Source organism: Pezoporus occidentalis, unplaced genomic scaffold (genome assembly GCF_034315485.1).
Source record: "Pezoporus occidentalis ecotype Australia unplaced genomic scaffold, CSIRO_AGI_Poc_V1 ctg18, whole genome shotgun sequence".
Taxonomy (NCBI): domain Eukaryota; kingdom Metazoa; phylum Chordata; class Aves; order Psittaciformes; family Psittacidae; genus Pezoporus; species Pezoporus occidentalis.
In genome coordinates this window covers 8,390,897-8,416,794 of record NW_026913640.1, presented here as the reverse complement: position 1 = coordinate 8,416,794, position 25,898 = coordinate 8,390,897, and the positions used below count along the sequence as shown (strand labels likewise).

The 25,898-nt window shown below is 43.0% G+C and overlaps 1 protein-coding gene across 1 annotated transcript in view; it reads right to left on the bottom strand.

Moving 5' to 3' along the window:
• Positions 1-12,321, bottom strand: part of XPO4 (exportin 4) — a 71,246-nt gene extending 58,925 nt beyond the window's left edge. The window contains exon 1 of the mRNA XM_062615228.1: positions 12,151-12,321. Within this exon, the coding sequence (XP_062471212.1) occupies positions 12,151-12,228 (78 nt within the window). The 5' untranslated portion in view covers positions 12,229-12,321. The remainder of the gene's footprint in view (positions 1-12,150) is intronic.
• Positions 12,322-25,898: the final 13,577 nt, after the last annotated feature.

Genomic DNA, 25,898 nt, shown 5'->3' with positions numbered 1-25,898 from the left:
GCCCTCCTGCTGCACTTCCTTCTAGTTGAGATGCAACACTCCTGAGCTTGTAGCAGGTGATCCTTGAATATCAACCAAGATTCTTGGGTCCCCCTGCCCTCAAGGGCTATATCACATGAAACCTTACTAAGCAGTTTCCTGAAGAGGCCAAAGTCTGCCCTCTTGAAGTCCAGGGCAGTGAAACTACAGTGACTACAATGACTACAGTGCATATTGCTCAACAAGAAAATCCACAAATTCAACTAAACTAACAGGACATTGACTCATGCCATTGAAAATGCTCTTCTGGAAGAATGAGGTGATCAGGATCGGCTCAGACTCCATCCACCCTACAAAGGACTGTTCCAACAGAATTTGGAAAAATTATTTAATTCTTTGTATCCCAAGAGCACACTAACAACCAATAAATCTGAGAACTGTCCTATAACTTAGCTTATGGTAGCCTTCTGGCTGTGGACAGCCAGAGGATGAATGCTGACACAAGGTTACAGTTCAGACCCTTAACTTACATGTTATTTGTTTGCTAATCTCCACATGCACTGTTCTAATGTTTCAAAACACAAGCAAGGTCTGACCCACAGTTCTGTTGAGCAGAGTAATGTGAAACACCTGGCTGATAGCAATGGGCAAATCCATGCAGAGTCCCTTGAAGTCAGTAGGATCCTACAAAGCAACATGCCGTCAATAGGAATGACATATCATTACTCCGGTTGCACAGGAACCCTAAAAGGATTTCTATCCTATTACTAAAGGATACAGAAAGAATACAAAAAGCCATAAAGTGCCCTTACTGCAACTGCATTCACTCAAGTCCTGCTCTCCTGCTTCCTTCCCCTGTCTCCTGGAGCTGAACTTGAGCTCCTCATCCTGCAGCAAGAAAGGTTGGTGGAAATGGACCAAACTGTCCCCCCAGCTGCCACCAACTACAGGTGCTTCTCTTTTTTCCCCTGCAAGGAGGCATAGAAGAAATATGGATCCTAAGTTCAGGTCAAGAGCCTGCAGAGGCTGAGAAGGAGAATTCTGAATCTCAGCATCAACACATATCGCAGCCTCTGCTGCAGGGTGGATCATCCCCCATGACAGGTCCTGGTTCTCCAAAGACTGAACTCTAGCCCATCCACAGCCCTTGAAATCCTAATTTGCAACTTGATCATAAGATTCAGGTAGTTCATCTCTGTAACTATAAAACATAGCTTAACAAAAAATGCCAGGATTGTAACAGTGAATTTCAAGACAAAGTTTTAAGTAAAGAACCATTGTGACCCCCCCCCCCCCCCCCTTCTACTAGACAACAGATCATAATAATCCTGGTAGTGGCAATACTCATTTTCCAAAGTGCACAAGTTTGGATGGTCATGATATACAAACTATTTTCAGGCCCACTGTACATGAAATATAGTCAGCAACAGCTCTCCTCTAGCAAGAGAAACTTTAATATTATTAGTTTGTGAAGAAGTGCCTTACAGTATGTTTTTTCTTGATGTCCAATTTCAAATTATACTTGCTGAAAGAGCAACTATAACCACCCATTGCTGCAAGAGTGGAATTATTTTTACTCACATCTAGCCTTCTACAGTAAGCATGACACAGACAAAACAGGACATCACATGGGTAACCCCCTATCTGCCTCATCTACAACCCCAACAAAGAAGTCATCACTCAATGACAGATTTAAACAAATGCATTTTGTTTTCTGAGAGTTTAGGCTTTGCCTGTTATCACAGAAGGGTTTCCTCTAACCAAACTAAGAAAGGCAGGCACAAAGGACAGCCAGATTCTCTGCCAACATCCAGGTTTCAGCACCTCCTCCTCCATCAACCTTGATAAAATTTCATAACTATTTTGTCCCATCATAGTTATTTAGAAGGAGGAGATTAAAGGCAAGATAAGGGAGATCTTAGCGTTTTCGAAGTTTATCTAACTTTGATATGGAAAACTTCTTTGGCTTAGTGTGCTTTCAAAATGGCATGGCCTAAACCACATTTACTAATGGCTTTTAACTGTTGGGGCATTAATGAAAACTTACAGGAAGACGTAAGTAAACTACATGCAAAACAATACCTGAATCATGTAAGCAAACCGAAATGTAGCTCCAGAGAGATGAAATCAAAGTTTAGTAAAAACAGAGAAACCGATTAGAGGCCAGTGGAGGAAGCTCATCACCTAAGCCAGCCTGGAAGATAAGGAAGCCAAGAGAAATTGTGAAACTGAAAATTATTTTATGAAGTGAATAACTTCTTTCACTCAAAACCAGGAAAAAATCTGGCCTTTTCTAAATACACCTGGAAAAAGCACCTTTCCCTAACATTTTACCCATTACTGGAACATGGCAAAAACGTATCTAGAATTGTACATACTTGAGAAGGTAGGATGTCATTTACTTGTACCTTGTTTTACTACTTTGTTCTGTTCTTGCAGATACAGACTGAACCAGGTTACCAAAGAAGTCACATATCTCTGTGTTCATCCTTCAATATACAGAGGAGCAGACATACAATACGTATTTCGAGAAATCCTCTTCCAAAAAGCATATTTTTTTAATGAAGATTTTTTTATTCCACATACACACATTTTGGGGTTGTATTTAGAAGTGATAATTTTGAGACTCCCTTAAAGTTAAGTGCCTGAGTTCAGTCTAAGAAACCTGCATAAATTAACAAAGTCTTAAATTCTGAACAGTCACAAGGCTCTACATACTTACCGAAAAATGACTGTGAAGAAATGTGGTCACAATTATATATTTTATTGTCAGCACTGTTAGAGGGAATGTTATTGTAACATGAACAGGAGAACAGCTCCAGAAACCATACTGCCATTCTCATGATATTAGAATTTAATATTTATATATTCTCCACTAAACAATTTATTATCCTGAAGCTACCCAACATCTGTTCTTAATCCCACTTTAAACAACCTCACAAAATAAAGGCTTTGTAGCTAAGCCTCCCTAATTCTCTCAGGGCAAAGCATGTTTGGTTTTTGGGTTGGGCTTTTGCTGTTGCTGTTGATGGGTAAGGAGAGCACTATTCATGCTTTCTTCACTAGGGAGAACTGTACGTGTTTGGTAAACCTATTTGCACATTTCCTCAATAACAATGCAAGATGTACCCATACGGGAAGCTATCAAAAAATAATGGTTGAAAGAAAAGTTAAATAGCAGCATTATTAGCAGAGCAAACAGTAGAAGTCAGTGACTGAAGAGATTATAAAACTAAACTAAATGTGAACAGTTAACACCTTAATTAAAGAAATAAAAAAAAAACAAAAAACAACAACAAAACATAATTATGATCAGTGCAGAAAATACCCAAAGTTCTGGTTGCACATAAGATCAGTGAAGTTTAAAGTAATGCTTTTCAGCCACTGCTTTAACAACACACAAATTCAGCTTTAAGGCACCTCATATCAAACCAGCATCTGTAGCTGCAAAGGTGAACATACATCTCCCCTTTTTCCCTGTCAGGGCTGCAGTCCTGTTGCAACTGAGATACAGACCCGGTCTCCCATTTGGGCATCTCCAGTTCCTATATACACATCTATATAGAGAGATGTTGTGGAGGAGTCCCCATGAAATCCACCAGTCACAAACGTGCAAAATGTAGCTTTAAGATGAGGAGTGTAACTTAAGAGGAAACTTAACAGAGTTGTAAGGTGAAACAGCAGGCAGGGTCTGCCAGTGCCAACAATGTCTGGGTAACGTCACAGCAAGACAACTGAGGAACTGACTTATGGGCTCACGTGATGCCAAGACCACTGACACAAGCCCAAGCTATGGTAGATCAAGTTTTGGGAAGTTCATTCCAAAACCCTGAGTACCACCTATTTGCAGAGCCAGATAAAATCAGCAAAACCAGAAGAGTCTTCACTGTGTGGCCGAGGCAGAGAAATTACACATGTAGATCCTCGTCCAGAGAGGATGATGCTTGTCCCCACATCACCACCATGGGAACCTTCCTTCTGTCCCCAGCCACATGGCATGGAGGTATGATATCTTTTGTGCTGCCATGTGACAGAAAAGTGGCAGTTCCGCAGTAATCCATCAAAAAGTGCTTAATTGAGCCAGTGTGGTTTGTGTTTGTACAATTGTTTCTGCTGTTTGTTAGCTTTGATACTGTTTGCACATCATCACTAATGCCACAATAATTGGAATAGTTTTATAATAATAAAGGATGGTATAATTCAATTACAGTTTTCATCCAACTGCACCACTGATCTCTGTACAAACAGATGCCTATATCCAGAGCCACAGATGCCCTGTGGCACAGGCCAATGCACCAGCCTCTGCAGTACGCCCAGCTACTGGATTTTCAGACTCCTGTGTTAATGAAGCTGTAACCTTGATTTTGAATTCTACAAACTGCCTCTGCCCTCCTTCACTCCAATACAGCCTTAACATCATTCTACAGCAACACCCTTAGAACGCCAGCACTCTAAGTATTACTGTCCTCTCTTACCAAGAAAACAGAATACTTCACGGAAGTACACAGATAGACAACTATCACGTTAACTTTTCTGCAGCTCTTCCCATTAACAGGTTTCAAAACACATTTAGGAAGAATGCTGGTATTCTTTTCCTTTGTTACAACAGGACCCTAAGCCTAGTGTTGAGATAGATCCTATCACTAAGTTGATATTAGTGGCCAGGGGCTGCCTCTCCAGAGCTCCAAGACTGTGGCTCTTTGAAAGGCAATGCAGCGACGGATAGTTTCTTCCTCTCCTTCCAACCATGTTAATTCCTCTCCACTCCTAGACACACATTATTACTTCATGCTAGCTTTGGCAGCTGGCAGGTCCTTTCATTAGCTAGTCCAGCTCACTAAACTAGCAGATAATCAATGCAGTAAAAAGACAAGTAATGTTTTTCCTCAGCCACTCACTATTAGGCTTCTGCGAAAACTTAGCCTATATCCATGTCACACTTGCAAGCCTTGGAATTCAGATATGCTTCACTTTGGCCAAACCTTTTGAAATCCCAGGAACACCTGTCATAAACAGTAAAATTCCATGGCAAAATACCTTTCAATGCTTTTATTTCACAGCCACAAATTACTTCAAGAAAGCCTTCAGGAGACAATGGCATAAGGCATATTTTCAACACTACTACAGCTGTGCCTCCACCATTTCCACAGCTTGCACATAACACAGCTCTACTACATGATGGTAAATACTGACATTCATAATTTCAGCACAAACCATGATAAATCTTTATACTTTCTTCACATTCACTTTTATAGTTCTGTAAATTTTCAATCTGATAGGTATTACTAAACAAGTTTACCTATTTCTAGAGTAACAAAAGCAATAAAATGTTCATTCACCTGCTCCTATATTAATCCAAATTAAGTGTATTTTCCATTAAAAATCTAAAGAAACAAACAAAATCCCTATTAAAATCCCTATTTGAACAGCTAGTCATTCAACAGATGTTTTGGCAGACTTTAACTGGATGAAGAACTGAAGATTCCTATCAACATCTCCAACAGCTCAGATCTGGCACCCTCCTTTCTACGACACCTTTCCCAGCATGTATGTGTTTTTATGCTACCCATACACTCCACTATGCATCAAAATTACTCCAAATGTTACCCCATTCCATCTATCAGGTCACTGCCCCAACACTGGCATCAGTTCCGCTTTGGTTTGTTCTGGGGAAGCTGAGGAAAGCAGAAAAGAAGGTAAGTACAAAAAACACCATTTTCCTCTGGAAAAATGGAAAAGGACATGGTCATCCAAACCCCGAATTCCACCCCTACATCAAATCAGGACACAGAAGGGGAGATCTTATATATACCTAATCCAAACATACTTTTTATTACCAAGACAATGTCAGAAATTGATGAAAAGGAGTATTTTACTTAGCTGCTTGTGACAGCATCAGCTCAACTTAATAATCAGGAGGATTTATTCCACCTCTCCATAGCGAAAGCTGTTAACTAACTAATGAACACAGATTAGCATAACAACGATAAGACTCTTAGGAAGCAGGTTAAAGGGAAGAGAGCAGTAGGTAGTGCCAGAAGAATTATCCAGATGCAGTTACAGACTAATGAAGCTCCCCAGCAGACAAATCTAGCAGCAGACACACAGTATTTCCATTGACGACTCAGAACAAAATACAGAAATATGCCAATGAAACAGTGATATGTCAAATGAGTGTGAAACAACACCCTGATTCAAAAAGATGAATATTCCCTCTATGAAACAGCCACAGGAAACAAGCTCTAAGCATGAAGAATCCCATTTAATCAGATGCTATGTTTACTTTCCAAAGACAGCAGAATCTCTATCAAACCTCATATTCTTATTCCCAGCTCCCCACCCTTAGTCTGGGTATCCTCCATGCACATTTGTTCTCAGCTCCCAAATAAAAGTTTTATTAGCATACTGCACACTGCACATACTTATCTCCCAACCTTTAATCTGAACTATGTGCTTATAAAAAGCACCAGCCATACCAGTTCTTAAGGAAAAGGACGAAAAACTGTACATACACATGATGGACTCTAAGTTATTTGGTACCACTCCAGAAAGTGATCTGATTAACTTGGGCCTAGTCCTCTGAAAACATCACCTTGCTGCTCTGAATAAAAGAAAATCAGTGTTAAGTACTATTAGGAAAAAAATACAGAAGAATACCAAAAATTTACAACCATCTAAAATCCTCAAGTACCCACATAACAAAAGAATGCAGTTCCGATCAGCCCATTTCAAAAATGGTATCATGAAAAGCTACAGAGGAGTACAGAGATGATTAGGTATGTGGAGAATCTACCACACAGAAAAAATGACAAGAGCCTTCAGTTTAACTAACAGTTGACTGAACAATGCAGTATCATAGAAGAAAAATCAGAACAATGATCAGGCATTTCTTATAATTCAAGAAGGAATTAAATTATCAAACAGCAGGCTTCTCTCAAAGAACATAATGTGGGGTTTTTTTCCAAAATCACCTATGAAACTCGTTGCTATCAGACAAGTATAATATAAATACTAAGAAAACATAAAATATAAATGCATTACAGAAACAACTGGGCAAATTCATGGAAGAAAAGTTGACCAACAATTATTAAACACAATGATGCTACCTCAAGTTCCTGAAATTGCTAAATTCAAGTAAGGTAAAGTGTACACTAGTGAAAGGATTATTTTTCAGGCCCTTTCTCCAAATCAGCAGTTAGAGACCATCACTAGAAACAGAACTCAGCTGGGCAGACATCTGGCCTCATCCAAAACTGTAACAGCAGAGAGCTTGTTTTGCTGGGTATTGACGTGGAGGACTTCCAACAAATCTCAGCATTGGAATGATTTACTTGTCTGATTTCTTCCAACAGGTAACCTGCCATAACAAATCAGAGCTAGTCCATCTCTCCCTTTCACCCTTCATGCTTCACAGGCTGGAAAAACTGTCCCACAAGACAGGTGGCAATGAGAAACTGAAATTCCTCATGGAATGAGGATTGTCATGACCCTTAAGTCCAAGAAAGACAGGTTAAAAAAAGCCAACCATACAAATTTTTGGGGTAGATGATATAAACAATTTGGTCTTGGAAATTAGGGATACCAATGTGCTCCCTTATGCTCTTATTCTATAAACTTATTTCAACATCTGAGAGGTTTGTCTGACCATTGTTAGACTACCCTGAAACCTCCCCAGAAGTGCAGAATAAGCCACAAACTAAGTAGTACCCAGAGAACTCACCACCACTCCCCAAACAGATGAGAGTTTACAAACTTAAAAAAAAGAAAAAAAAAAAATCTGCTCAAATACTCGTGAACCTGTTAATGTACCCAGCCATATCACATAGAACAGTTTAGGATGACAGGGCCCTCTGGACCTTGCTTCATTCAACCCTGCCACCATCCAAAAGAGAACTTGCTTCAAAGTTAGATCAGGCTCTTCAGGGCCTTGTTCAGTCAAGAGTTAAACACCTCCAAAGCTGGGAGATCCCACAGCCTCTCCAGGCAGCCTGCACCATTGCATTCACCAACCACACTTACTAAGGTGTTGTTCATTTCTTTTTTGCCTTCTCTCCAGCTGGAATTTCCCTTTCTGAAACTTACAACTTCTTGCTTTTTCACTGTAAACCTCTAAGAAAATTGTACAAGTAGATTGTACAGTGAAGGTATATGATACACTTGAGCCAACCTTACAGCTCACCACTACTAACAGTAGTAGACCAGCCCTGTACATGTTCAACAATCTAATTTCAGGCCCTCCCCTCCTGGGCTAGCCCTGCAACCTAAATGGCTGCACAGACAGCCAATTTGTCTTGCTAACCTGACAGAAATCCATTCCCTTCTTTAATTCCTATGTCATTTCAGCAATATTAATATGTTCAGCACAAGGGCAAAAGTGAAGCTGTAGGTAGGAACAGAGCACTCCTTTTTGGAGGGGTGAGAACGATAACCTATAACCTGTGAATTTACATTTAGGTGTCACAGCACATCATCTGCTATAAAATTTCAACCTGCTCTAATACACTCTAATCAAAAACTGAACAGTCTTACGCTTCCTACTTCATCCTCTCACCTATGGGATGACATTTACACTTCTTTCCTTAATAATGCAACCTATGTCTTCTGTGATTCATGAAGACAGCTATTAAGACAGTGCTTAACTAATTATATTCAGCATTAATTAGCACCTGAGCTACACAGAACATAATACATAGAAACCCTATACATTTGGTTGGGGGATGCCTTGCCAGTTGGAAATGGAGGAGCAGTAAATTCATGTGACTCATACAGATGCTGGTGTATGATCTTCACCAAGCCAAAGTCACAAAGATCAAAGGTGTACATCAGCCTGTGGCACTGAAATGCCACACACCATTTTATGATTTAAGTTACAATGCACCATGGGGACCTTACTTGAAGTAAACATTATTTAGCTTTGATGGAGAGGAATTAAGAACCCAAAAAGCACATACTCTTTCATATAGGAAATGCTTTTAAACACACCAGAGAAAACTGTCACAGGACCAGCATTCAAAGTCATATTTGACAGCTAATGACAACTCAAGTTTCACCTTTTATAACAATTCAACTTACAGCAAATTTCAGTAATTTCCCAAGCTAAGGTTTTTGAACGTTTTGAACTTTTTAACAAAAAACTTTTTAAAAGGTGTTACTGGTAACAAAGGTAAGTGGTACTGGTAACTGCACTTGATGAGAGAACAGACTGATTCTTTCCAGTTTTCATACGCTGAACACCATGGTTTGTAGAGTCCATAAAGGTTAGCAATTTATGAGATCAGAGCTAGCTTATCTCTTATCTGACGTATAAAAAGCAGTTTTCCAAAGGAAAATTTAATCCAAAGCAACAGGAAAAAAACAAAACCAAACCAAAAAACACTTACCAAAGGTAAAGAGAGCTCACAGTAACCTATACTTACCCTAAAAGAACACATTCAGTTTTTTTTATTAGCATGTCTGAATTCCTCTAGTCCATTAGTCTCCTCAAGGCTCAGTATTTCAGTTTGAAATCAAGACAAGTATCACATGAACCACCACCACTCCCTGCTCCATCCTCAGATACACTGCACCACCTTTGATGCCTCCCCAGCCATCTGTATTTTGCAAGAATTGCTACTGTCTCAGCTGCCACAGATCTGCCTCGAGAAAACCTCCCTGAATCCCTGCACAACTCCCTGCCCAGTTGAAACCTGCTGCCACCTATTGTCAGACAATTCACAGCTCTGCCCTCAGCCATCACTTCAGATATGGCTCCACTGCAAGGCACCAGGCTCTACCCAGGACCCCCACTACTTGCACAACTCTCCCCCAGGTACTCATATTTTCACATAAATACCTTTCCAAGTGATCCCACCAGATCGCTTCATCAGTTCACACCTTCAAACTGCCTCATACAGCTACTTCCTACCCTCAGCCCAAAGCAGACCTTTTACCAGATTTTACCAAACAGTGTAAATTAAATTAAGATCACTACTGTTCAGGTTCTTTCATAATTGCTAGTGAGAAAGAACAGAAGCAGTGCACATAACCCTTTCAGTCTCTGTAGTCTCACATCTGCCTTTGTAAAGCACGCAGTTAGCTGCACTCCTCCTCTCCTCCATCACTCCAAAGACTTGATGATTTTTGAGAAGGAGCACAGTGCAATAACCCTAAACAGTTTTCACAGCTCTTCTACAGCCAGCCCAGTTCAAAGCCCAATTCTGGGTCTTTAGCCTCAGTGATAGCTTTACTAAATATCTGTTTCCTCCGGAAGAGCCATCTAACTAATTCTTGTCAGTTCAGTGCTGCCTATGAAATTTCCAAGAGCATTTGTGGAAAATGGAAAAGAACAAGAAAAAGCTAATGATTGCAGAAGTCAGTTTTCATTCTATCAGAGACTGGAGGGAGAGAGGAAGCTAGGAATTCAACAAGGATCCCAACAACCACATGCCTGCAGAACCAAGACATGTTTTTACCAGCAAGTTTAGTAGCTACTCTTCAACAGAAGCACAAATGTTAGTGTAAGAGGCGCGCATCTTTTCATTGTATTAGCACTCTTATTTAACTCCACATTAAGTTGCTTTTCCCTCTGTGCTAGCAAGGATATGCTAGGGAGATGATGCCAACACAAGTAATGTTAACTTTTCTAGCACAGCTACAAAACTTTGGAGGTGCCACCTCACGCGCTATCAGCTCGATAGTGAAAACTACCTAACCGCCAGCTTCCTTCCACACACATGTTGTGTCTCATAATAATACTCATTACAGATTTCCCCTACGCAGTCAAACATTGCTGGTAATTTCAGCAACTGCGTTATTTTTAAAACTGAGATACACAGACCTTACAAGAAGGTGCAATAATGTGCGCAGTTATGTTTTGCCAAGGTATGCATGAACCAAAGGCAGTTTACAGCTTAAAACTTATCACTGTTCATATACTTTTGAGAAGCTTTTTTCTAAAAGGGCTAGTGCTTGTTGCTAAGCTATCCAACTTTACTTTCCCATTTGGAAACAGTCAGTGATTTTCTGGCTTTGATTTCACAAGGAGCAACACGCATGTATTTTGATGAGAACACTCATGAGGAGAGCTAATCACCTGTCACTTCTGTGAGGCTGCTTCAGCCAGACATCAAACACAATCATCCAGGCTCTTGCCATTGATCAATTACAGATACCAGGCAAACTTTCCTACTGGTTGCCTGGTTCTTTTGAAGTTCTTTTGATGCCAACAACTTGCAAACTTTCTGCTGGAATCACAGTTTGATAAGATAAATTTTGTGGGGAAGGTTTTCAGCTGAACATTTTTAGAAGATCTAAATCTGTTAACGACTAACCTGTAAACGACATAGCTCAATATACAGCTTTTCATGCAAACAACTTTTACAAGGATGTGTGACTAGGATGTTTTAACACCAATGGTCACTACATGCATTCAGCTCCATCCCATTTCTGCTCTTTGCCGCACGGACTTTTTTCTCCACGCAGTCATGGAAAGCGGCACACAACACACTCACAGTGGCACGGACAGTTAACTGCTAATAAGCAGACCAGGACGCCAAGTGCCACTATCCGCTCCGAGGCGGCATCACCGTGAGCTCTGGTCGCCCCGCGCTGCTCTGCTGAAAGGAAAGCTGGAAGCGAGAGGCGCTGGGCGGCACGGCCGAGGTGGCCTCCGCGCTGCCGCTGGTGCCTCACTGCCCTCGTCGGGCCGGGACCGCGCAGCTGGCAGGACCCCCTCCGCCCTGCCGCCGCCGCGGGAAGCGCCCCAGGGCCCAGCTCCTGTGCCAGGAGACAGCTACCCGCAAGCAACTTCGGCAAAGGTTTCTGCGGCGAACAATGGTGGTGCAGGGGTTCGGGGCGTGAGGGGACGGGACACCCCGCCGGGGCGGGAAGCCAGCAACCTGCCCGAGACGGGGACAGCGCGGGCAGCACATGGATGACCGGCAAGGCGTGCGCTGCTGTGGCCAGCCCCGGCTGCGGGGCAACAAGGACGAGCAGGTACAGCGCAAGGGATTCCTGAAGAGGGAGAAGGCGCGGATGGGGCAGCGGCGAAGGCTCCGCGCCCCGGCGGTCTGCTCCCGAGCCCCGCGCCTGAGGGGCGAGGGCGGCGGGAGGCTCCACGGGCGGCGTGATCGGAGACGGGAAAGGGAGAGGGGAGCGGCGCGGACTGTCCGGGCGCTGCGCGCGCCGCCTCACCATGAGCACTTTGGCCGCGTTCTCCAGCTGGGCGATCACCTCGGGGGCCCCCGCCGCCGATGCGGCCGCCGCCATCATGGTCTCTCTTCAATGACGCGCCATGCGCTGCATTCTGGGACGAGGCGACCGCGCAGCCAATCCCAGGCTAGGCTCGGCTCGGCTCGGCTCGGCTCGGCTCCGCTCGGCTCGGCTCCGCTCGGCTCGGCTCGGCTCGCCCCGGCTCGCCCCGCCCCGGCCCGGGCGGGGAGGTGAAGCGGTGCCGGTGGCGGCGCCGCAGCGTGTCCGCCCGCCACCAGCCGGGGAAGCGCCGCGTCGCTGCCAGAGGCAGCCCCCACCCTGCGCACCACCGGCCTTCCTCCTCCTCTCCCCCGCGCACCCGCCCGCCCCGCCTCCGGGGCGGGCCTGGGGCACGCGGCGAGACCCGCGAAGCCCCGGGGCGGGGCCCGACACCGCCCATCGCCGGTTAGAGGCTGCCGCGCACTGCCGGGGCCTGCGGGTGTGTGTGCCGCCCGTGGAGGCTGAGGATCTGTGACCCGCGCTCGGCCAGGGCTGAGGCGGCAGCGGCGGAGGGCAGGGCGGGAGCCTTGTTCGGATGCCGCCCGGTTCGGTCGTGTTTCTGGGGGCGGGCCGGTGAACTCGGGCGTTAGCGAGACCGCGGGCGCCAGTCGTTTAGAAGTGCTGGCGAGTTTTCAGTAGGGTGAGCGGGATTAGTCTTTAAATACAGTTTAGAAAGTGATGGGGAGTGGAGAAGTTGGCCAGCGTCTTTACAAATGGAACTGCCAAGGCTTAAAACTGATCTGAAATGCATTTTTCTCCACGTAACTCCATCTTGGGGTCATGTCACGTTACTAGATGTGAGTTACAAGACAGTGTCACCTCTGAAAAATACACTGTTGTACACCTGTAGGAGCAAATGAGCTCTGTGCTTGTGCCTGTGTTTCAGTTTGGTTTAGGAGTTTGCCTTTTAATAAAATCTGATGGTTTCCACTTCAGTTTGTGCACTGGGGCAGGCTTGGAGCCTTGATACCTTCAGATGAAACTAAACCAGAAGATCTGCAAATACCAATGGGTGCTCAGTGTGTAGGGTCAGGCTGGATCTCCACAGTTAGCCCTGTACAGCACAGACCACTGAGCAGCATCAGATCCACTACACTACTCCACTAGCAATAGGTCTTTCGAGTGAGGTTTCTCATCCTGCCAATGTCAGCCTTGAGGTGACATTGATCTCTAGTACTGAACTTATGCAAAGTGTGGGACATACCAGATGACTGAGCAGCCTGATTCAAGTCTTAAACACTCACAGATTGTTCACATAAGTTGAGTGTAAATGTGCAATGTTTCCATGGAGGTGATACAATTTAATAGCCAAAGGCAGAGGAGAGGATCAAGGAAATGGAATGACAGCAAGAAATACATCTTTCATACTCAAAAGAAGAACGCAAGTATTTTTTTTCCCAAGAAATGACAGCTTTCGATGCTGAAAAGGGTATGGCAGTGCCCCCTACTAGACAAGATTACAAGTATCAACAGAACCGTGTAAAAGATTGATTTTGTGGTTTACCTAGGAGGTAATGTAATTCTTCTTAAAACATAAAATGTATTTCAGGGTAACATTCAGTTCACAGCTGAAGCAGGTGGGGAGATCAGGAAAGGAGAGCTGACTATGAAGAAAATTGAACCAACAGTCAGAGATGGAGGGGTTCAAAGGTAGTGAAAGTGTGACAACACACAAATTCTGAAGTGTGTTTATTGGGCAAACAATACAATGTACAATGAGTCTTGCTTTCAAGAACAGTAAGACGAGCTAAAGACTTAGAAGTTTGTGTACAAAGAGGTAATGTCTAAGAAACCTGAAGAGTATGAAAAACGCTGTTTTAAAGAATTCTGTGTTCTGTAAAGGACTATTTCAGTGGAAGATTTCTGTGCTTGTAGCTTGCATTCAAAATGAGATTCTTCAACAACTTCTTCCATATTCTCAGAGGTCCTTCATTCTCCTGTGGACTCGTGTGTTCAGCAGCACTCTCAAATAGCCATGCGAGTAATAAAAATAAAATAGTGCTCAGGTTGGGGGGACTCAAGAGGTCTCTAGACCAGCCTTCTGACCAAGTTGTTTAAAGGTTAGTCCAGCAGCGTCTTAAAAGCCTCCAAGAATGAAGAGTGCACAGCACAACCTGTGCCAATACTTGATTGTTGTTATGGCGAAGTTTCTTGACCCTAAATCAGAACCTCCCCATGTGAATATTGCCTCTTATCCTGCTGCCATGCACATTAGTAGGGTTTTGCTCCATTTTCTTGATGGAGAAGAAGTACCTTCAGGTACTGGAAGGAAGCTCCTGGGTTCTCCTTCAAGCCTTCTGACTGGATGCAGTTCCCTCAGCCTTTCCACCCCCTCACCACCTTCTTTGCACTCAGGGCAATTTGTCAATGTCTTTCTCATACTGGGAAGCCCAAAGTGTGATGTGTTTTTATAGATGTGATCTAACAAGTACTGAGTGAAGGTGACTAATAATTCTCTCAATCTGCTGGCTTCATGCCTGTAAAAACAACCTAGTATGTCTTTATAAAGTTAGCCTTGCTCACTGCTGTGGCATTCTGCTCATTCATGTTTAGCTTGGTATCTGTCAGGGTCAAATAAAGAGCACGTCTGGGCCTTAATTGCTGTGACACTCTGATCTGGGACTTTGTATGTGCAGAACTGTAGGTTTACCTGTGCCAAGTGCAGTCTCCTGTTGTCTTGGGTTATCAGTTAGCCTTCCTGGATGGGCCTGTATAACATATAGCCTTGTCTCCAGCACTTTCTCCCATGTGGACCTTGTCTCTGATTCTGTCTTCTGCTATTCATGGCTGGACTTTCTGGCTGGACCTCACTCATTATCTTACTTTGTCTTGGCCTCTCAAGAAGACCTATCACCAATCCAGTCCTGCTCAAATCCTATGGAACTGCACCCTGGCTGGTGAGGGCACTGCCCTGCCTGTCCTGTGGTCAGGCTTGGTTCCCAGCTTATCAGCCCTCATGGATTGGCCCTACTCTTGTTGTCCATCACACAGTAGACCAGGACCTCCAGTTTTCCTTCTCGGTCAGTCCTCGGCCTGTACAGCCATGGTGGTTGTTCCATCTCTGGTAAGGTATGACACCTTAGGATCCATCCCTCAGTTCTCTGAATAGGCATAGTGGTTTGATCAATCTGTATCTTTCCCTTCTCTCCCTGAAGTTGTCTATCTGAGCATACTTCAGAAGTAACATGTTCATTAAATCCACTCTTTTTTTCACAAATGTCTACACTATGTGGAGACAAAATCTTGCATTTTATCATATCATCATCAGGTGCATCTTGCCCTCATTTCCAGTGGAAGGACTGAGTAATCTGCAGTAAAAATGAACATGTTCAAGTAGTCACATTTTCTCTCAGCTATATATACAATTTTAATGTTCTTTTGGCTAGCCTTAGAAAAGCTGATTGTTCATTTATCTTGTCAGGGTGAATGCTGAAGCTATTTCTGCTGTTGGCTAAAAAAGATGTATCACATTCTTCTTTAGCGCTTCCCTCTTTTGTGGTGTTAATACTCTTAAAATAGTTCAAAGCTTTTGCTGCCAGAAAGAGTGTTGTAGGTAGTGGAGCCTATGCTTCCTGCTCTAGCAGTCTTTCTCTAGCTTGCTTTCTTCCACAGCTGAAAACAGCCAGCTACTGCTAATTTTGGCTAAAGATTAAAATGTTAAGGAAAATAGCTGAAGATTAAAATGTTAAGGAAAATGACCTGGTGGTAAATTAGTCATGCATTAGGGTTTGGGGTGTTGTTTGTTTGGTTTTTTTTTGTTGTGTTTTGTTTTGTTTGAAATATGTGTTAATTGGTCCTATGCACACACACAGTTACACTATATCTGTTGTAGTCAGGAGCATCTGACAAAGTCTGAGGTAAGTAAATAGAAGTGACTGAGTACTAAGTAAGTTAGACGAGCTAAGGAAATCAAAGTCAGTAGGCAACTGGATCAATAGTATGAAAGCACAATGACAATTGGGAACTTGCAAGTGGTGATCTTGAGAGAAATTTATCTTTCAGCATTGGTTAGATAGAATCTTTTGAAACCATTCTCTCCCATAAGGACATGCAGCTTGATTTATTTCCTGTTCTTAATTTCTTAGTGCTCTTAAGACTGTTTCCCAAATGGTTTCAAGAGATCTCTTCCCACATAGACTGCACTTATTATTTCAGTAGATCTCATTTCTCTGGCCAAGACATTCAGTTTGCTTCCTTTTCCAAGCACCTTTTTCCTAACATCTATCTTCACTGGCTGGATTTCTGCAACAAAACCTGCAATAAATTCTGCAAATAGATTGGAAATAAATTCCTTCAATGCTTTCTGATTAATTATTGGCTTTTTACCAGTGCCTAGAAGTCTGTTCAGAGTAGTGGCTCCAGTACTAGCTGCTCCAGTTGTGGTAGTTTGTGATGCTCACCTCCAGTGACACAGATTTCCTACCAGCATGAACTACTTGACAGGGTCACTTCAAACAATTCTGCTAAATTCCTTCAGACACCCTGTCTAGATTTCCATACAAATGGTCTCAGTCAAGTTACATACACTCATAAGTCACTGTTTCCCTCTTGAGGAAAACCTTCCACCAAAATTATTGTAAGCAAGTCTGGTAGCACTGTTCAGTGCTGTTGGTCAGTACTTCCTATTATGAAGCCAGTTTTCCGTTGCCTTGCTCCAAGTTGGACAAAGTTTAACATTTTGGGAATATAGGTTTCTGTGCAACGTAGCTATGACAAGCTTAGAGAATACTGCTCCTTGTGCTAAAATGGTAGTTGCTTCTGAGAACAAAGCTAGAGATAAATAAAGTTGAAAGATTGAATTGAGGCTTTTGCAGAAAGCCACTTTTTGTTTTTAAATAGGCTTAAAGTTTGAGAAAGAGCAAAATTTTTATTGGAAAGTGTCTCTTCCCATTCCTGATAATCAGTTTGTGTTTGGCCACGTTTAAACTGGTAAACCAAGAAGGCTTGTACGTACTTGATTTGATAAAGCAAATATAGCCTTCAATTTCCCTTCTCAGTGACAATTCATCTTAATGTTCACAGAGCATCTCCGAACAGTCCTTTCCCTCACAGCTCTCACATGTGACTGGACTGCATGTCTCATCCTCCAGAGCATGGCCTGGCCCCTCACAGCTTTTGCTTCTGGCTGAGGTCTCTGTGATCACCATTCATTTCTCCCTTGCTCCTGCTTTCCTTCAGCATGCAGCTTGTCCATAGTAGGAACCTTACCTTTCCTGTTGAGGAAGTGCAAGATGTATGAAAATGATTAAGCAGATTCTAGGAACTCTGGGAAAGTACCTGTCTGCCTGGCCATTCTTGCATTGCTCTGGTGAGGGGCTTAATCAGGCTTCATATTTTTGAAGTGTGTCCTATTTTATGGCTCTTGACTTGATTTCTGGGGTGTATATGTAGCATCACTGAAGGTCTACAGCTGCAAGTAAAGACAATGAGAGCTTCATTGGAGTAATGAAAAATACACTTATTTGGTACAATTTGAGTTTCTTCAGGTTGCTCATGCTCTTAATTAGACATTGGCTCTTCAGTTTATTTCTTACAAAGCAACAATGTGCAATGCTGCAAATCTAGATTAGTCATTGGAGTAATTCAAGTTCTCAGTTTCATTAAGAATGGAGTTCTGCTAGGAATTGAATGTGTTGTAAGTGAGGTTAACTGGGAAGAGGTAAAATATTAGGTATTAAAGTGAACAATCTGCATATTGTAAAACTGAATGTTACTGAAAGGACAGTACAAACCATATTAACCAGTGCTACACAGAGATACAGGGGCTAAGAATGAGTGTATAGAGAATCGGTGCATGTGCAGTTGTGTGTGTGCATTACCTGTGACACACAGCAGTGAACAGTGACAGTGGCCCGGAGCAGCCACGGCACACCCAGAGCAGCGGTTGAGTTGCCACAGCAGCAGCCTGAAGAAGGAGAATTCAGGAGGATGGCAGGCAGGCAGATGACTGAGTCACACTCAGTATTTATTAAACTAATATTCTGCCCAAGAATTGAAGCACGCACCTCTTGCTCTCAACCTGGCTTTTCACAAGCAAGACTTTGCATTGGCGTAAATGGGATTGTCTCCAGGGGACAAAATGTCAGTAGAAGGAAAAAAAATGTAGGCTAGGTGGATTAGAATCATAGAATCATAGAATCGTTAGGGTTGGAAAGGACCTTAAGATCATCTAGTTCCAACCACCCTGCCATGGGCAGGGACACCTCACACTAAACCGTATGACTCAAAGCCTCGTCCAGCCTGGCCTTGAACACTGCCAGGGATGGAGCATTCACAGCCTCCCTGGGCAACCTATTCCAGTGCCTCACCACCCTAACAGGAAAGAATTTCCTCCTTATATCCAATCTAAACTTCCCCTGTTTAAGTTTTAACCTGTTACCCCTTGTCCTATCACTACAGTCTCTAATGAAGAGTCCCTCTCCAGCATCCCTATAGGCCCCCTTCAGATACTGGGAGGCTGCTATGAGGTTTCCACACAGCCTTCTCTTCTCCAGGCTGAACAGCCCCAACTTCCTCAGCCTGTCTTCATATGGGAGGTGCTCCAGTCCCCTGATCATCCTTGTGGCCCTTCTCTGGACTTGTTCCAACAGTTCCATGTCCTTTTTATGTTGAGGACACCAGAACTGCACACAATACTCCACGTGAGGTTTCAGAAGAGCAGAGTAGAGGGGCAGGATCACCTCCTTCGACCTGTTGGTCACGCTCCTTTTGATTCAGCCCAGGATACGGTTGGCTTTCTGGGCTGCAAGCGCACACTGCCAGCTCATGTTCATTTTCTCATCGACCAACACCCCCAAGTCCTTCTCTGCAGGGCTGCTCTGAATCTCTTCTCTGCCCAACCTGTAGCTGTGCTCCAACCCAAGTGTAGGACCTTGCACTTGGAATGGTTCATATTCATAAGGTTGGCATCAGCCCACCTCACAAGAGTGTCAAGGTCCCTCTGGATGGCATTCCTTCCTTCCAGCCTATCAACTGAACCACACAGCTTGGTGTCATCGGCAAACTTGCTGAGGGTGCACTCAATCCCACTGTCCATGTCAGCGACAAAGATGTTGAACAAGACCGGTCCCAACACCGATCCCTGAGGGACACCACTCGTTACTGGTCTCCAGCTGGACATTGAGCCATTGACGACAACTCTTTGCGTGTGGCCATCCAGCCAGTTCTTTATCCACCGAGTGGTCCATCCATCAAATTGATGTCTCTCCAATTTAGAGACAAGGATGTTGTATGGGACAGTGTCGAATGCTTTGCACAAGTCCAGGTAGATGACATCAACTGCTCTACCCCAGTCCATCAGTTCTATAGCCCCATCATAGAAGGCCACCAATTGGCAGGCAGGATTTCCCCTTAGTGAAGCCATGCTGGCTGTCACCAAGCACCTTGTTGATTTTCATGTGCCTTAGCATGCCATCCAGGAGAATCTGCTCCAAGATTTTGCCAGGCACAGAGGTGAGACTGACTGGTCTGTAGTTCCCCTGGTCATCCATTTTCCCCTTCTTGAAAATGGGGGTTATATTTCCCTTTTTCCAGTCGTCGGGAACTTCACCTGACTGCCATGATTTTTCAAATATGATGGCCAGTGGCTTCACAACTTCATTCGCCAGCTCCTTCAGGACCCACAGATGGATTTCATCAGGACCCATGGACTTGTGCACGTTCAGATTTTTAAGATGGTCTCGAACCAGATCCTCTCCTACAGTGGGCGCAAGGTCTTCATTCCCACAGTCCCTGCGTCTGCCTTCCAAGACTTGGGTGGTTTGGTCAGAGCTCTTGCCAGTGAAGACTGAGGCAAAGAAGTCATTCAGAACCTCAGCCTTCTCCAAATCCTGTGTAGCCAGTTCTCCCGAGAGCTTCCTGAGGGGGCCTACATTCTCCCTAGTCTGTTTTTTATTTGCTATGTACCTGCAGAATCCCTCCCTGTTATCTTTAGCATCCCTAGCTAAGTTTAATTCTAACCGGGCCTTAGCTTTCCTAACCTGGTCCCTAGTTTCCCGGACAACATCCCTGTACTCTTCCCAGGCCGCCTGTCCTTGCTTCCACTTATTATAAGCCTCTTTTTTCAATTGAATTTTCCTCAGCAGCTCCTTATCCATCCAAGGAGGTCTCCTGGCCCTCCTGCTGCACTTCCTTCTAGTTGGGATGCAACACTCCTGAGCTTGCAGCAGATGATCCTTGGATATCAACCAACAGTCTTGGGCCCCCCTGCCCTCTAGGGCTATATCCCATGGAACCTTCCTAAGCAGTTTCCCAAAGAGGCCAAAGTCTGCTCTCTTGAAGTCCAGGGCACTGAGCTTGCTGCACTCTCTTCTCACTGTCCTGAGGATCTCAAATTCGACCATCTCGTGATCGCTGCATCCAAGGCTGCCCTGGAGTGTCACATGTCCAACGAGCCCTTTCCTGTTGGTGAGCACGAGGTCAAGCATGGCACCTCTCCTTGTCGGCTCCTCTATTACTTGCAGAAGGAAATTGTCTTCCACACAATTGAGGAACCTCCTGGATTGTTTGTCCTGGGCCGTACCGCCCTTCCAACAGATGTCAGGGTGGTTGAAGTCACCCATGAGAACAAGGGCCTGCGAGTGTGAGGCTTTTCCTATCTGTCTATGGATTGCTTCATCTGCAGGTTCTCCTTGATCAGGCGGATCTTGTATTACTAGATCTAGACTTTTGATACCTTGTGACACTTACTCCTTCATATTTGAAGCTGTAATAGTAAGACCTCAAGCATCATTTGAAACAAGTGAGTGAATTGTTTTACAGGAAACCTGCTGTATTTGTTTTTGTATCTGCTTATGTTCCATTTTTTCCTGGCTCTGCTTGTCTAGCAATCACCATGTTGGTTAGCACTTCAGTGTCCCAAGAAAAGGCAGGCTGAATATAACGGTCACTAAGTTTAGCTATTTTGACCTTCAGAGTTATCTTTAGGATTTATGACTGGTTTACCAGAACATGTTGCTTATGATTCACATTTGGAAGTTTATCAGCAATAACTTACACTAAGTATTAGGAAAATATGCTTTCCTTCACACAGCCTCTGTGCTACCTCTACCATGGTCTTCTGGGGTGTTTGGGAACACTTTACCATACTCCATGGTAGGATGATAGCTTAAGCTAGCCTGTTTCATTTTGTCTGTATCAAACACTTAAAAATCTTCATGCAGCAGGTATCTATGTTCAAGCACACAAAAGGCCAACTCAGATTGTCAGCTTACTGCCTCTTTCATGTCAAGACTGCTGTGAAGGCAAGTTTACCAACCCAACTGGGATCAATGCAGCATCAGTGTATTTTAGGCTACTGTCTGTAGTCACTTACGTGTTTCATGTAAGTGTCATTCACTCAAGATTAAGCCATTCTTTTGATGAGCACAGGCTACAGTCCTGATGCTTTAGTCTCTCCTCTGAAATAGTTCTGTTCTGACCCTGCTCTAAAGATGCCTGCAAAGGCCTTCCTACTTCTAATAGTTTATTCCCAAGGCCATTTGATTAGGAGGTAGCTTTTCCTTCCTCTCAGTAACTTAAGTCACAACCAAGTTCTCACTAGTCCTGCATAAAAAAAGAGGACCTAAGTGGAAGTCCTCAGCAAGACCATGAGGTAAGACTTACCGTCCTCATGCTAGGAAGACATGGGCCTGATCTGGAGGCTTGACTCTCCCTGTGTGTTACATAGGCATAAAAGAGTAGGGTTTGGAGAAGCCAGCAGGTGAAACATCTGTGCTAGCTCACAGAAGAAGGTGCCAAGGAAACCTTTGCAGCTTAAAACACACGCATGCATGAGATTGTTCTACTTGCAGTATTTGGGCATAATGCTATACTGCTTTGGAGATTTTCACTTAACCAGCTCTGACATAAGATGAGAACTTTTGGCCAAAAGTTTTTCTCCTGGCTGCATAAATACCATGGAGTACTTCCAAGTTAGCTCATCATCTATCCATTTCCTATTTTGAAGGCAGGAAAGCAAGCTAGTAACTCAGCTGACCTGTCCTCTCTACAATTGTCATAGATGTGTGTCATGTAAAGAAATCAGCTGCAACAGAGAAAGGTCCAGTATTTAGTAGGACATTGGCTATCTAAAGATGGTTAACTTCTGAAGTCACAGCAGAAATATGTAACAGGACTCATCACTTAGTTTCTCTGTATTTCTCTTCCATACACAGAAGCAGCAAGTAGTAGAAAGCAGCTGCCCTGTGAGTTACAGATTCTCTGATAGCTGAGGATACACAGATGATAGTACGGTCATTACATAGAGCCAAACTGCTGCTTCAGCATGAATCTATAGGTTATAAAAGCTCCCTGAAAACCAAATGACAGAGTACAGTGCTTATCTGAGTTTACCCTAAGGGTGACAAGATTTTTCATCTTTGGCATTTCCAGAACAAACTAGACTTTTCGAAGGATTTATTTCTCCCCTTCCTTGAGTTATATGGATGAAACATAACAATGTGCCTTAGGAGATGTCTGGGTGAGGGGTTAGTACAAACTGGGCATCACTCTGACCTGCCATGTTTCCAGGGTAGATAACCACTGTCACTGTGGTTTTGAACCAGGGAAAGTCTTGCCTTGATTTTGCACCTCCCTACTGGCTCCTGCACTGTGACAGTGCACTGCTGGAAATGGCCTCCTCTTGCCAGTTTGAAGGAGATTTGACTGTTTCATTTAAAAAAAAAAAAAAAAAGTATTAATTTTCTTGGTGTGTTGACATATTAGAAAGATCCTTTAGCAGCTCCAGTTATACCAGATAGTCCAAACACTTTTCAGCCTTATCAGAGATTAGGATTGTCCATCTGGGTAGTTGGTGTGACCAGATCTAGAACAGCCGAATGAAGTCAACCAAGAAAAAAGGTTGTATGTCATCTATGAGAACAACATGATAATCAGAAGTGCCTTACAGGTCTAAGTTTAAGCCACTCACATTGCAGAGTCATGTGCAGACATAAGCTAACACTGAGGTAAGTTTCTTGTCCTCACATCTCATTGCACAGCTATTCTGTAGTTTGACTTCTGAAAGTTGTAAATTTCTCTGACTTCCGTCTTACTTACTTTTCACTGTATTTGCTGCTGGTTTGTTGGCACAGGGATAGATATTGTTCTTTATCCCAATTAGATTTTCTTCCTTTTGCATTTTTATTCTAGGTATATTTAGAAAGTTCTGTTGCCCTTATTCTTCATTTTGTGAATTCATATAGAATTAGAAGAGGTTTCTTCCCATAAATAAGTTCCTTTCATAAACAGTGCTTCTCCTGTTCTGACATGAGTTATTTACCTCAAAAAATGACCACCAGAATGGTGATATTCCAGAGTACATTTTACAAGGGCTTTGCTTCTTCTGTAGCTCTGTTGGAAATGCATAGACCAAGGTTGTAAAATTGATTCCACTAGTTTCATATTTGCATTGTTTTAGTGGTTTAGTGATCCCATAATCACCTGGTATACATAGATGTACATTACAGCAGGAGTTTTAGGGTGTTAATCCCAGAAGTCTTACAGTAAAAAGCTTCATGCCATTTCTATTATTCCATGCATCAAAGTAATTTAGTTTTTCCTTTTACAGTACTGTTAATAATCTTTTACTGGATGTGCCTGAATACTATTTGCAGATTTCATTAGTGTGCTCTACTTTTTGTTCTCAAGCCATTTGTAGAAGTATTACAATGGGTCTATTTATAGGCTTTCTACCCCTTGACATGCCCTTTTGCAATGCAGTCTATGTGGCAGAAATACCATCTCTATTTTTCATCATCAGCCCTCAGGGACTTCGCTGCAGATTGTCATAGTGTTAGAAGCAGCTCTGCACAGGGCAGTTCATACAAACAACTACAAAGAAGTTCCTAACCTTTCTAATAAATTCAGAACAGGAATGTTATTTTTCTCCATCTTGCAGGAGGGCCTTAGAAGTCTCAAGCAGTTGTATTCAAATTTTAAATTATGTCCCCATCCCATGTGTGTGCCTAACTCCTATTTATTTACCCAGACCTTCCTAGCAGGAGTTATTCAAGACCCCGAGGCAGACTCCGTCAGCAGCTGAGATCCCTGACCCTGCTTTGCTTTTTCTGGTGTAAGGTCTGACATGGTAGTAAGTGGGTACGTTGGTGGCCAACCCTGTGACTTTAGCTGAAGAAACTGGTCAACAAATCCTTTTGCTGCCACTCTACCTTTGGTATGTCAGCATGGGGGAACTAGGGCATAAATCTTCCGACCTTTTTCCTTTGGTCCCCCTAGACTTGGTGTTCTGGTTCTGTGAGGCTGATGGACAAATCTCTCAGCTTCTCTTTGGTTTTCCAGGGGGGAATATTGCAAGATCACAGTTGCCACTGACAAGAAAATGGGAGGAAAGTTATTAATGGGTTGATCTTTATGGCTCTAGAAGCTTTCAGTGAAAATCCTCTGCTCCCATTTTCTCTCCAGTGCAATCCATTCTGGTTTTCTCTTCAATAATTTCCATTCTAATAACCTTAGGTATCTCTACTTAAGGTTATATCTACACAGATAATTTTCTGTGTGACAGTGGAACACCTGATTTTGAATACCAGAAAATTTAATCTGGAATAAAATAATGGTTTGACTCTGTAGCTTTTTGGTTCTACAAAAAAAAAGTATAGATACATAAGCATTCCCAGTCTGGATTGGACTTTATATAGGTTTAATATTATACCTTATATTTAGAGGTGACAAGAACGAAGAAGAAGGTGGAAGTAGATGAAGTAGATGTACAGTAGATGAACAGATACTTTTGTCCTCCGTGCATGTCATCCACATCTCTAACGGTTGAAGATAGACCTGGAATAAACACGTTTTCGTGTTAACTTTCAGGTACAGAAATATGCAGCAGCATTGTGAACTTTTGCTATTCTAACACATAGTTAATAATTTTTGTGTTTCTTAAATTTTTGTCCTTAGAAACTGGGTTAGAGTTGTGCTACATCACACTGTTTGCACATAGGTTCCCTATTATCAGTACAACATGTAGACCCCTTTGCACTCCCTCAAAAGTGCCACCTCTCACTTCGCTCCTTTCATCTCCATCAAAAACGAAAAATTTGAGAGAGGACATGAAACTGGGCAAAAGTTGCCATGTGGAGATACTCCACAAATTTGTTTGATGTAATTACATATACCCTGACCACGGCATCAGTTTACATGCTTTCATGGCTATCCTGCGTGTTTACCAGAGGTGTTCAAGAAGCTGACTAGACTCATGCACAGGTACTTTTCTCGAGCTGATCAAATTAATTTAGAGCCTTTGAAGGTGTATGCGTGGTTTACATTTTCATCTCCAGTGTTTGTTATATTGTATTTGTCACTATTAAATTTTCATTTGCTATCATGTTGTCCATTTATATGTTCTTACTAAATCTCTCTTAAGTACCATGGCCTGTGCCTGTGGGGAGTTCTTTTATAATTAACTTACATGTATAATCTGCAGATTTTTTATCTAGTATCTCCTCTTCCAGATGGTAATATCTTAAATGATAATGGAATTAATACACAACCTTGAAGCACCTGTTCCTAATTTTTATCAGTTACAGCATAAATCTCTTTTTTTTTCATTTTTATTTTTAGCCACTTCCTTTATATTATATTATTTGATTCTTATTTCAGGGCCACTTAATTTCTTAAACAGTGTCCTGAAAGACTAAAAATAAATGTAAAATACCTCTTCCTTTTCTATTGTTTTATGGCAGTTTTTAAGTAAT